At 40.6% G+C, this 14172-nt stretch overlaps 1 protein-coding gene across 1 annotated transcript; it reads right to left on the reverse strand.

The window, feature by feature from the left end:
* Nucleotides 1-1140: 1140 nt before the first annotated feature.
* Nucleotides 1141-11916, reverse strand: LOC131580818 (cell surface glycoprotein CD200 receptor 1-B-like). Its single transcript, XM_058842504.1, has 8 exons — nt 11759-11916; nt 8585-8682; nt 6355-6433; nt 5314-5631; nt 4163-4411; nt 3027-3122; nt 2396-2461; nt 1141-1190 (listed from the first exon to the last, which is right to left on the reverse strand). The coding sequence occupies exons 3-8, from the start codon at nt 6410-6412 to the stop codon at nt 1141-1143; spliced, it is 837 nt and encodes a 278-aa protein (XP_058698487.1). The 5' UTR covers nt 6413-6433; nt 8585-8682; nt 11759-11916.
* Between the last annotated feature and the right edge of the window lie 2256 nt (nt 11917-14172).

Below are 14172 nucleotides of genomic sequence, written 5' to 3' on the forward strand. Positions count from 1 at the left end.
AAAAGGCACTGGGAGATGCTCATACCTAAGAATACTTATGAAGCAGAGATGACCCTGAAGAAACAAGTAGGAAAAGGCTCTTCAAAATACACATTTCAGTGTAGTTACTGCTGCGTTAGTGATTGGAAGGTCTGACACACCTGACCAATGAAAACTGAAATTAACAACCAGTCTGTGGAGGTATTTTTAGCTCGGGGACATAAAGATGAGAAGAAATAAATGGTGTGGTTAGGGTTGTCTTTTTTTTTTTCCCTTTGTTTTAAATAAGCACACCACCTGCCTTTTGTACTACTTAACACTTCTGTTCTCAGGAAAACCATGCTGTGATCTCAGCTTCTCAGAAACTGGTCAACATTTACCCAAATAAACACAGAAATACTTGAGGTAAATATTTGTATTTTTGCATTTACGTTAAAGAGTGTCCAAATATTATCCATTGCTGTTTCTCATTTCCATATCCAGTATAATATCAAATTGGTTTTATTTTCCATCAATTATCAATGCAAACAGAAAAATTAATTGCAAAAGAAATACATTAAAAATTCAAAAATAGACAAAGATGTCAAATACTAGCTCATCATGCGTCAGGTACAACCATCTACCCAGAAAACAAAACAACCAAAAAAGAACCCTAAAAATCTCTTATTTCTGCATTTCTGTTAGATGTATTGCTTTGACTTTCTGTGTTTTAAGGTGCCCCATGTCACACAGAACTTTAAAGAGAATCCAGTTGCCAAAATGGACAGAAAAGTGCTGTATTTTAACCAGCAGTCTTTTTCTCTAGCACAGAATATGTCCATTATAGTTTTGAGGAAAGGCAGCATATACATCAGAGTCCACTTTCAAAGAAAATTAAGGTATTTCCCTAATTCAATCTTTAAAAGTTCCAACTTTTTCTAGAGCTGTACTGATATTTAGAGAACAAGAAAAAAACTTACTAAAATGGGCCTTTCCGCCCCATCATCATCAAGTCAGGAAAGACAAAAGCTTTTGTGGGTAAGGTCAGAGGCTCAAGAGTTGAAGTACAAGTTCGAGTAGCTGAGTATCATTAGTAGCTGAGCTGGCTACTTGTGCCTACACTGTTATAAGCATACATAAACAGATCTTGGGTTGTAGTTCTGATAGATTTTCTCTGAAAAGTCAGGAGGCTTGACTGCTCTTCTCGCACGTGAAGCTGGGAACCTGCAGGTCTGCAACAGGAAGAAAAAGATGTACCATTGTATTACATTGTAGAATTTTGTGGGACTGTCATTCCTATAGATCCCAAACAAAAAGCAGAAGAAACCTGGTAGATAACATTACTGTTGCAGAAGAAATGTGAAGTGATTTCTCTGAGCTCTCTGAGCAAGAGGGTAAAGCACAGAGGGTGAAACATAAACTGGTAGACAAATGCAAGTGCAGCCTTCACAAAGCCTCAACAGGACAGCCTTTGAAATTTTTTTTCTTAATATAATCAGAAACAAAGTTTGAAATGTTGGCATCTACAGCAAAATAAATGACAATGAACAATGCTAGCTTCTCTGAAAGCGAAACACCAAAACAAAAACAAAACAGACAGACCACAAACAATCCAATTTAGGCGCCTAAAATCATTGGAAACCTTTGATCTCTGCAACTCCCCCTCTCATCAATGAAATTGTCCTGAATGCCACACAAGAGCATGTCAGGAAATGAATCATTCTAACTTCAGAGCACCCTGACTTGTTTGCAACAAACAAGGCGCACGACCATTAATTAAATCATGAGCAGAAAACAAAATAGGAAATAATTGGTCTCTCCATGTGCATTAAGTGAGGCAGAAGCCCTGAGGAAAAGCAGCACTTTTTCATTTTGTTAAATATATATCACAACACACTGGATTTAGAGAGTAAAATTTGTGGTGGCAGATTTATCACTGCTATTTCCTGGCTTCCAAGTATATGAACTGCCATGTAAAAAATAAAAGTTTCATAGCTGTCTTTGTCTCCACTACAGCAAAACAAAGTGGACCTTTTTCCTTCATTGTAAAAGGCACATCTGGTTCCATCCAACCTATAATCAAGCAGGCTTCTGCTATTAAGAATACACATTCTTAAATAAAACATCTGAGTAAAGACTACTCTGTGAAGCAGAAATATGAATATATTGAGTTTTGGGAGAGTTAAAATTCAGCATTGTAAATAAACAGGAAATGCACTACACCACTCTCTATCCAGTGCTTAAATGACTGCTCAAATACTCTGATTATACATGGAGATAGGGCCATCCAAACAACAGACATTGTCACAGATTATGTGTTCCTCCTTCCCCACTCCAAGTGCTCACAGAGGTAAATGGGAGATTTGTCAGAGTAGACACATTGCCAAGAAATTACAAGTTTTAGTGAAGAATACACCAAAACCTGCAAAGCACACACAAGCACGAAGCCCACTTACTGTAGAGTGTTCTGCCGGGCCAGGTGCCTGTTTACATAACCAGCAAGCTGAAAGGAGGATGCCAGGAAGTTAGGATGGTTTGATGGTGCAGGGTACACAGCTGCTATAGCTGGGGCTCTCCTCTAGCTGCCCCCAGCTCTTGAAAGACTTTCTTCAACATATGGTTACCCTCATATGTTAAATTCTTATGTTTGTTTGTTTTTAAAACTTATCACTGCTCATGGAAACAGAGTTTGTGTTTAGTCATTAGTTTATGAACTGTCATTCTTAAGAATAGAATTTTGGGCCAGTAAATGCAGAACAAACAAAAAATTCTAAAAACTCAAAGCCTGCCCTATTCTCAGAAAGAACCCCTTTCATCCTGAATGAATCTCTGACATGTCTGTAATACATTAATACCACAGTACCTATGGCTCTTTCAAAAATCCAGACTTATTTTTAATTGCCACCCCTTATTTTATTACAACTTCTCCAAAAGGACAGTACATATATGAACATTTTCCTCCCTTGCCTCCCACCTCAGTCTCAGCAGTAAAGTGCTGAGTGTACCTTGTACCTGCACATAGTCAGCAATGGGATTGTAACATATTTCAGGTTCATCAAAGGACTCACCTCTGCACCTGAAAATCAAGCATAAAGCCACGCCAGTGACAGCACTGACACCTGCAGCTGCTCCTACCAGGATGTAGAGAAGCCTATGGCAAGGGTCTGAGCAAAGAGAAGAGAGCAAGTTAGAGCTAGATGTCAGTATCCATAAATTTCTGACATAACTGCCTACCTTAACTGGAGGAAAAAGCTAACCCTCTGCTTCCAAACAAAGCAGAGAGAAACAGATGAGATGCCTGGATGGAGCAATAACCACTCACACCCCCAGTCATTTGTGTGCACAAACACATTTTCATTTTCAACTCATCTGCCTTTACATTCTCATTTTCTTTAAATGCTACTAGCCCTGAATAACTGAGCAGTCATTCCTGCAAAATGCTGTTATTAATGACGAGTCTATGCTGATTTCTGTTCTTCATGCCTCTACTAGTAGAGATACTTTGGTGATACGAGCACTTATTTAGCTGTTCTTACAAATCCTACTGCGATAGATTTCCAACAGGTCCAGCACAGACAGAGGAGAAGCTGAATTTTAGCCTTTACTACCTTTGGAACACTTGCAAGTCACAGACAGATAGTGTCCAAAGAAAATTTCTCCAGACCATCACTACTGTGGAAAAGCTGGACAAAATGTTGTGAGGAAGGTACTTTTTGATTCTTTTTCGTTCTTGTTTCTTGCTATTCTACTCTGATTTGAGTGGCAAAAAATTACTTTCTCTCAAGTGTCTTTTGCCTGTTACAGTAATTGGTGAATGATCTTTCCCTGTCTTCACCTTGACCCACAAGCTGTCCATTGTGTTTTTCTCCATGTCTTGTTGAAGAGAGGGGGGGAAGCAACAGAGCAGCTTGGAGGGCACCTGGCAGCCAGCCAAGGTGAACCTACTAAAAGCAGAGTAAGGACTTGTTGTAAAACAGAACAGGAATTGAAAGAAAAACACCCTGAAAGCTTCTCCATACAGTGCCACAAAGCATTTGGTTTCAAAATTATTAATTTATCTCTCAACACGCACTAGGACTTCACCTTAGAGCCACACTAACCTATTTCCAGGGCCCTGGCATTTAGTGGGAATAGCTGCACAGAACAGCAGAGAGGAGCCCAAGGCATGGTGAAAAGCAAAATAACATAAAAAAATAACATTTACATCTCAGGTCCATGACCAGAGTCTGGTTCTTGGTTGGGTAGGTGACCAGGCAGGTGACAGAGGGAAATGAGCTGTGGGCCCAGCCAAAGTAGCTCACTCTGGTCACTGTTCCATTGGGGTGATGGAATTCTTCCTCAGAGCTGTGATTGCTTGCAGGGATCCAGGAGATGTCAGCAGGTGGCTTTCCTGCAGATGCCTGACAAACAGCCACCCTGCTCTTGTCATGGGTCAGAGTCACCATAGGAGGGACTGCAGAAGAAATTTTGAAAAGCCACACCCATTATTTCTATTAATATTTTATATTTATATTTTTTCATTTTTAGTATTTAATTTATTTCAGTATAAAATCACCGAGAAGTTGACCAACAGGTGGTATTTTTCAGATTGTATGACCAAATTGTGAGATTTTAAATTAATTTGAAATATTAGCACATCTTTAAGGAAGAACAATGCATCAAAAAGTCCAAGGTGAACATCTCAAAAACTATCTGGCTGCATCTAAGGTACTGCTTCCTCCTGTTTTCCAAAAGGTAATGACAGATTAACAGGATATGGGGTGGCAGAGAGGGGTGGATTGAATAAAGGTTTACAACATGACTGAAGAAAATGCAGATTGTTGAAGCTTCAGGTGCATTATTTAGGAGTTTGAATATGTAGAATCAAAAATCTGATAGCAGGGAAATAAAAGAGGAATTGGGCAAAACTCTTCTGCTTGAAGTCCAACAACTCATATTCTGCATTTGGCAAAACAGGGAAAGGCTAGCACAACACCTACATTTTTATCAGAAAAGCAAGATTCTTCAGGGAACAACCAAAAAAAACCAAAACCCAAAACCAAAACAAACTAATAAAATAATCCAACTAAAAAATAACCAAAAACAAGTGACTAAAATTAGTAATAACAATCATAGAATTGAAAATTCATTTCTCATAATTTTTAGTTATATAGAGACAATTTAACTAATATAGCCAAAACACAAAGTCTTCCTGTGGCTTGTTTTTTTTTTAATTTATGGAAACCTAGATATAGTTTACCTGACAATATAAAAAAGGTAATTTGATGTATTCATTATGCTTCCTAATATTCTTATATTCCTGCCTATGTTGCAAATAGGCTGATTAAATTTTTTATTTTAGTGATGCAATCTTACCTATCACAGTCAGAGAAAAGAAAAAATGAAAATTCCCTGCACTGCTGGCAGTTTCACAGGTGTAATTTCCCTCATCCCCAAGGTTCACAGGGTAAATACGAAGCGCAGGGTCACTGGCAGATGAATATTTCCATGTGATCCTCTCACTGCAGTTCAGCCTGCTTGTCTCATTGTGATCCCTTCTATAAGACAGCAGGCAGCAACTGCTGCAATTCCTCTTCCATGTCACCAGCAGCAAAGATGCATTGGAGGTGTTGGGGCAACTCAGCACAGCTTCATGGCCAGCCTCTACACTCACCCTCTTGTGAACTGCATAAGCTGAAAAAAAGACATTAAAAAGATGTTACAGAGACATTGTAAAAGCCCAGGAAACTCGTGGCTTCAAAAATATACTTCCTGATTGCACTGGCAGTCTTGGGGCAGTCTTGAATATTAGTATTCAACTTCCAGATTCACCTTCCTGAAGTTTGAAAGTGCAGTGGAGATGGTGCCTTTTTGCTGTAGACAGTGACAAGCTGCAAGTTCTCCAACTTTATTTTAGGCAACAAATTTCTATCACTTTAATATAGGCTTTGAAAACTTGATGGGGCAGGTAAAATTCATTCTTTAGGGAAACTACTTTCAAAAAATTTATTGTGTTCCTGAATTAGATGCCTTGCTTCAAGTCCAGTAAAACCTGGGATAGCGATGGAATACACACCCGTGGCACAGTTAAAACCAGCACCACTCAGAGCAGTAGTTTAGTAAGAGATGTATGTGGATCCCTTTTATTCCAGAAATCATAGCCTTCCTGCCACTGTCCCAGCTGAACAGATGTGTCTTTAGATGACCAGTTTTGGATTCCTATCAGATTTATCATTCTGTGCCACTCTGCAAGGCACTCAATTATTTTTGCCAGCTGAGGTGGCATTACTCTTTCCATTCCCATTAAACAATAGGCAAAATTTGCTCTGGTGTACTATGAAGCTTCAGTGTCCTGGAAAGTTGGAAATGCAGAGTACCAAACAGTGCTACATGCAGGTTTGGATCTTTCTTACTTACCTTCAACCAGCTTGATTGGCAAGAAAAGCACAGCCAGAACTGACCAGTTCAGAGCCATCTTCAGCAGATGGAATCAGCGCTGCAGAAAATGCAGGCAAAGAAAATGGCATGTAGTCACAAATTTTTGTGCTCATCCCTTCAAAGAGAAGATGTAGTAAAACCCGTTTCCTTTGAAAGCAGTTCTAAGTAAGACCCCATGTCAAATCATTCTTATACTGAAGAAAGTAAGGCAAAATCACAGTTGAAATTTTTTTTTAAAAAATTAAAAAAAGAAAATAAAGACAAAATAAAAGACCCCCCAAAAACCCACCAAAAAAAACCCACAAAAACAAACAAACAAAAGATACTGTTTACACAGAGTTTTTTTAAATCCTGGATCTCTGGTTCCTCTCAGGATCTAGACTTCAACAACTCCTCAGCAAAGAAATTATTCCTAACCTTTGCATGCAGATTTTAATTTCTTGAAGAGTAACTCACTTTTTGGAGCAGAACAAAAAGAACAACCCTCCTACTGCAAGGGATCAAAACCACATGAGTTTGTTTCTTCCTTTCATAGGCAGGGTGAACTAAAAGAGGCATCTAGTAACCCCTGCTATTCTACAACTACATAAACCTTTTAACAAACCATGTCTTATAAATGCTGCCATTTCTGTATCTTTAATAATTTACCTTCTGAATCAGGCACCCACAGCTAGAGATGATTGGAAAATTGTGCTCCCATCCCATGGGAAATACTGACACAATGTTTTCATTCCCAAGTCAAAACCCAAGATGCAGCAGACAAGCAAACATCTCTGTGCAATGGCTGATTCAGAAATGTCATATTTATAGCAACAGGACTTTCCTTGTGGGTTGTTTGGATCCTGTTCTCACCCTTATTCAAACACAACCAGGAAGTTCTGGAGGAAGGAAAGCCAGTCAGGGTTCACTCTGCACCCAGAGACCCGAATCTTCATCTGGTAAAAACTGCCATGACAGTAACGAGCTTTAATTATGCAGCATTACAGATTTCATTTCAAATGTGAAACAAGCCACATGAGGATGCCTGGTGTACAGGAGAGAAGCCACAGCACTGCCACACGTGTGGCACAGGAAGAGCAAACGCTGCCACAGTCACGAGCCAAATGCAACAGATGGTGTTTTCCTTAATACAGCGTGATAAAAGTGCATATTCAAGTCACTGAATCACAGAATGGTTTGGGTTGGAAGGGACCTCAAAGATCTTCCAGTTCCACCCCCCTGCCATGGACACTTCCACCAGACCAGAATGCTCAGAGCTCCATCCAACCTGACTCTGAACACTTCCAGGGATGGGGCATTCACAACTTGTGGATTGATTTGTGACTTTAATTGTGATGCATCTGGATGAAAAGCTTTCATTATCACCTGGTAAAAATGTCAGTACAAGCACATTGATCTATATTCTGCTACTAATGTGCAATAAGGAATGTAACTCTTACGTTAAAAACATCTCAGAGTTCATTTTCATTCACATAAAATCTTTGCCATAAAGGAAACATATTGTTTTGTTTCATTTTAGTCAGTGTTGTCAGAAGTTTTGGGATTTTTTTTTTTTTTTACTTTGCAATTTGGATACATTATGCATGCAAAAGTTGCTTTCAATCAAAAAGGTTTAAAACTTTAAAAGCTGAATTTTTTTTAAACCAAAAAGGTTAAAAATATACATTTTGACCAGACTCAAGTACTGAACTTGACCCAATTTGCAAAGAATTTCTCAGTCTCTTTCAAAAGGAAAGTAAAAGAAAAAAACAATAAACCTTCCATAATTTCTATTAGCAAATTCAGTATTTTCCAGTTTTGATGGGTTCATAAATATTCATAACAGAATATTGTCATATTGGAACTTGTCCCAGAGAAGTGTCTTTTTTTTAAATGCATACAAATCTCATATATGGGGTTTATTTGCTCAGAAGAACAGGCATTAATGATTAAAAATGGGACCTTACAGAAAAAAAGAGAGTATATGACTGTTTAAATATTCATGTGTGAAACACAGAATTTAATCTGCAATTTTAAAATTCACAACCCTTGAACAGTTGTGCCTCTGAGCGAGAAGGAACTCTCAAAATCCAAAAAGGAACAACCAAGCAGAGATGAAGCAAACCCATTTAAAAGTAACAAACGAATACTTGTGGCTCGCCTTGTGTTATTGCCTTTGATGGAATTAAAACCCTTCAATAGCTGCATTAAAATAAATTAAAATTTTTACCCAGCCTCAGTGGTGGTGGCTGGCACCATGTGCGTGTCACTCTTCCAGCCGGGGAATGGCACCGCTCCCACTCGGATTCATCCCAAGGAGTGCTGAGGCTGGGGAAGATTCACTCAGTTATCAGGCTCAAGAAGAGGAGCCCTTCTGACCCCAGGAGCTTGGGAGAGGAGCAGCAGCAGCTCCAGTGTGCCCTGGTCTTCAATTCTCCTTCTGGGGTGAGCAGCCGCTCCCACGGGGATCCCAGTCCTGATGGCTGATCCCGAGGCAGCTCCTGCACACCAGGGAACTGCAGGGATGTCCCTGGAGCTCCCCTCCCTCTCTGTCCCCATGAAAGGCCCAGATGTAACTGCAAAGTGGGAATTATCTCAATTTAGGAGACTCCATCCCATGCAGTCCCCAAGTTCAGCTGTATGGTTCATTAGTTTCTTCTCGTTGTTGCTTCTGAGACCTTAACATGCAGCTGATTTTTCTCACTGACAGAGAAAACCTCCACACCACCCCCCCGGAAAGAGGTGAGTAAAAAAACCCTCTGGTGGTACATGCCATGAAGAGGCTGTGGTGGAGCTAAATTGAGAGAAGCAAAGTGCTTTGTGATGTGAGGAACAAGTCACAACCTTAGCTGTCTGTTACACATCACACACCAGCCACAAGCCTTGAGCACCAACTTAAAATCAGGCAAATAAATGCAAAGTCCTACATGACTCAAATATTTGCTAACACAGCCTGAAAGAGAAAAAAGGTCTGGTATCCACCAGTACATCAGCTGTCACCACAACTTTTTAAAGGATAACCAGTATGTCACAGAGCCGTTCCTGTGTTTAATTCAGCAAAATATGGTTCTGTTTTGAAGTGAAAGCATATTTTAAAAGGTACAAAAGACCCTGCCTTAGAAGTCTGTTCTCTGTAAGACATCTGTCTTTGGGCAAGGAAGGGCTGGAAGGGGTGGCAAGAAGAGGAAGCAGCAGCACACATGTATATCAACCCTCTTGCTTCCTCTTATAAGGATAAGGTAACTGCTCTGCAAATCAAGGCTACGTTATTTAAAATCCAAACCCACACTTTTGGCAGCCAGAGCAGCAGCAGCATCTTCTATGCAGTATTTGATGTTTCTACCTCATCACCAAGACCACACAGCACCCAACTCAAAAGCCTGCAACTTTTCTGAAGTGAGAGATGTTATGCTGTATTTTCAACATCCCCAGGTCAGCCTCTTCTGCTCCTGTTTCTCCCTAGCAATGGTCCTCTGCTGGGAATTCCTCAAGTCCCTGCACTGAAAATGAAGCAACAAAAATATAGCAAGACTTTGAATGCCCTGTGTGCAATACAAAACATATCAAAAGGGGCAGCAGGTAGATATTCCCAAAGCTGAAACTGAAAAGCTCTGTGGGGAGAGGAGAGGCTGTGCTCTTTCTCTGTTCTTAGCCATCTTCCTTAGCCATCTGTGGCTGGCCCCTGACAATGCTGCTGAGTAATGGACCTTTGCTTTGACTTTAGAGCCTCCTGGTATTTTTTTTTTTCTCCAGGAAAGATATCCTGGCCCTGAAAATTGATCCCTGAATTCCTGTACTAGCACAGCAGAAGACTCTTAGCACTGTCAGGGACTGATGGATCAGAACCTCCATAGTGCCTTTTCTTCTCAAACTCCCTGTTTGTCTCACAGTTGCTGGCATCAGTTGAAGCCAGAATTTGGAATTTAGTCCATCCAGTTTGTGAGCTACTTTAATTCAGTTCCAAACCGCAAAGCTTTCTCTGCAAAATGGGAAATAGAGGGTGGATGGCTTTCTGAAAGAGAGCATTAGCCTAATAGAACAAGCTCTCAAAACAATCACAAGCAAGTTATATGAAACAACTGTAAAATTACAGTGTTTAGGTAAATATACCTAAAGGCAAATAGGTTTGAAATTTCCTCCACAGCAAGGCAGAGATTTGTGCTGTCTATTGAATTCATCAAGAGACCAATATTTAGAATACCAACATTAAAAAGTGTGGATTTTCCCCCAGGGGGAAAAAAATTTGTCATACATAGTAGCTGTAATTCCAGAAAGCAGTTGGGCATCTCCCCTCTTCTCTGCTATATTTACCTTTTTATCACTATCGCATCTGGAAAATAACTTAGTCCCACAAAGTTGTTGCACAAGCCAAGGCATATTCCTCACATCTGTAGCTGCCTTGCAGCCAGTCCCCTCAGGGAGAAATCCAGTGTTGGGAAGGGACAGTAGGAGCATAAGATGAATGAGAGCACCACCACCCCTGGGAGCTCATTCTTTTCCTTTCAGAAAGAGAATTTGCTTTACATTTTCCATTTTATGTGGAGAAAAACCCCAGTTCTTGTACCTAACACCTTGACTTTCCCAGGTATAAACCATCTGTGGCTCTCACCAATGTCAGCAAACAGATGGGGGAAAACCCTGCTGATAATGAAGCCTGTAAAACCTGACACTTCCATGTTAAAATATCCAGAGGCAATTATATCACAATTTGCAGAGATCAAGAAAATGTATTTCTTTTTTAACTGTAGCTAATTGCACTGGGCCAGCAGGGCCATGCTCAGCAACTTCTACTCCCGGCCCTAAAGAATCCCCTTATCACTTGTAGGTCATTAACCACAGCAGCTTCTCTCTTGACCCCAATACTGCAGCAGACAAATCTATCTACACATATGTTCATGATCTTAACTGCTTTAACTCCTGCCCCTTGTGGGCCTACTTCTTTTTGCTGCTGATTTTCCAGGAAAAAAATTGGGAATTAGCAACCCACAAGTGCAGTTATTGCTTTCAGGGCTGTGGATAACCAGAGAAAAAGTCTTCCATGCAAGTATTCAGAGATGAACAGAGAGGAAATGGTTTATAGCTTGTTGTTTAACTCCTAAAATACTCTGGTAAGCATCTCAGGCTCCCCAGATGAAAGTTTCCTCTCCATCTTTCAGTCAGAGGGACTGGCCTCCCACTCCACAGCCAAACATGATGGAATTGCACCACACATCCCAAACTGCACATAAAGAAGCTACAAACCTCAAGTAGTTCCTGCTTTAAAAAGAACAGAAATAGCAGAAGCCCTGGTGCATAGCAGAAATAAAATCCCAGGTAGTCCTTCCTCACTTTTCAGTCAGTTTTACCTGTAGCATCACTAACCATGGTTTAGGCAGTGCTAAGCAGGGGTAGAGACAGCACTTACCCGACCTCTCTCCTTCAGCTCTTCACTTCTCCTTCACACGTCAGGGAACATAATTTTCTCTGAAACCTACAGCTTCCCCATTCCATGGACAGCTGTGAAGATCTTGCAAAAAGCCCCAGGAGCCCCCATCAGCTGGGAGACAGCTTCTCCAGCCTCAAGGAGCTACATTCTCCATGGTCATTGGAGTCATCACATAGAAGAAATGTATTTTACTTATTTATATATTTAAGGAAGGGAAAAAATTGTCCCCTGTGTTTATAGAGCAGCTAGATTAATGCTTACAAATATGAAATAGATACTGCTATTGTATGGCAAAGAAGGAATAGTTTTCTTTCATTTCCCTTTCTGTGTTTTTTTTTACAAGTGGAATAAATTGGTTGTATAACGAAACATACCTAAAATAGAAACCCACATCTATATTGGAAAAAACTACACATCCCACCTCTCAAATGCCAACTAAAGTCATGACACCAGGGTCAGGTTGCCATTTATCACTGCCTACACTCTTTTGGTGTGATGTAATACACCAAAGGGGATGCTTGTCCTTTTTCCTTCCTCACCATATAGGTTTCTTTGCTATCATAGACTCCCTTTCTCATGAGCCACTTAGCACCCATAGCTCTGTGTCAGTGGTCTAGAGCAATTCTCCCTGGTGGCTTCCAGTAAAACTCCTCACCTCATTTCTCTTCTGGTTACCGGCACTTCTGGCGGATTTTAAGCTCCATTTGAGGCAGGATGATGCAGGAGAGTGGAGTTGCTGGGAGGAGTCCTATAACATGTCTTTATTCAGGTTTCTGCTGAATAAACAAACTCCCCCCCTACATTTTGTAGACCAGTGGTCTGCAGGTAAAAAACACAGTATAAATTGAGGTCATCGCTCACAAATACTGTCATGGGACTGTGGGCATTGCTGATAAAAGATCTTAATTTTCTCATCTTCCAGAGTGGCTTAAAGTACAGCCCAGAGGGGAAGCTCCTGATGATGGGGTGGCAGAGCTTCTCCAGGGTGGGAGAACATATCACTGTCTTCTGATTCAATGTCCAGAGGCACTGTGTGAAAAGCTGAGGCGCAGCACTACAACAAAAATGAAAGAAAGAGAAGATTAAAAAAAAAAAAAAAAATCAACTAACACACAGAATGCAGAAGTGTCAGACAGAGACTCAGGAAGCTTCTAGCTCCTCACCACAAGGACTTTGCTGAATGCATTCATGCCACACACCACAGGCTTTTTGTCATCCCTGCCCTCAGGCCTTTATAGGCTATGTACATATGTAGGCTACAGCCATATGGCTGTTTTTGTGCACGGCTAGGGCTCACTTAAAATACATGAAAAAACATGTCTTAATTTGCTAAAAGTGTCTGTGCTGTGGCCATGTCTATATGTATTGCTACATACATGAATATTTTTTTAAATCATTATATAGAGGTACAACTTTTTGCAGACACTTGGAGCTGCTGCACTCACAGCCCTCTGAGACAGGAGGAAAAGTTGATTGGCTTGTTTGCAAAGTCTCCATCACTAGAAATCCGCGTTCTGCACATTGCTTCCACGTGGTTGTCAGAGCTAGTTTATGGCTTTTGTAATGATAGAGTCTCTGGCAAAATGATTTTAAAAATGCATCCAAAGGGATAAACTAGAGGCAACTTTGAACCATACAGGCTGCCAACAAACCTCTCTTTGAAGAGGATGATCTTTCCCAAATAAGGCAATTCCTCACATAAAAGAAGATGACCTGTGGACCACTGATGGCATTTTACATGGGGGTACGTGCAACTGAACAATGAAGGAAACAATCTCACTCAAAGTCCAGATTCGGTGAGTCCAGCACCTCTACTCCATCAGGGTTATGTACATGTGCTGCAAAACTTCTCCAAAGTAGTAACAAGGGCATAAGGAACATATGGGGTGAGGGATCCTGGCTGAATGCATACCTGGACAGTTAGACTGAAAATCCATTTTCACTGAAAATGACATTTTGATCTGGAAGCTTTGGACTAACAGTCTATATTTCTCTATAGGCTCTAGAAACATGTATTGCACAATCTACTCAAAGTTTTGCGTGTTTACACAGGGCAGTTCTGATATGGATAAAGAACTTTCATTCTCCCTGTGAAACAGAGAGATGGCATTGCCCTGGCATGGGACAAGAAACAGGCACTATAGATTTCTGAGCAGGTCCTGAAAGGAAACCCAGCTCTGGCCCTACCATTGTCAAGGACAAGGAGAGGACATACTGACTTGTGCAAGAGATTTTTACTGGGGAAAATCACTGTTTTCTTACTACTGAAGGGCACCCACAGAACTCCTCGGGCCGCAGTATGATTTAAAAATGCTCATTAGGCCTTGGCCTTGATGAACTGCATCTGGGCTGAGCTTCTCCTGAGCTTATCAGAAACACTGTCAGCTCACAGG

The sequence above is a fragment of the Poecile atricapillus genome, chromosome 1, assembly GCF_030490865.1.
Source record: "Poecile atricapillus isolate bPoeAtr1 chromosome 1, bPoeAtr1.hap1, whole genome shotgun sequence".
Taxonomy (NCBI): domain Eukaryota; kingdom Metazoa; phylum Chordata; class Aves; order Passeriformes; family Paridae; genus Poecile; species Poecile atricapillus.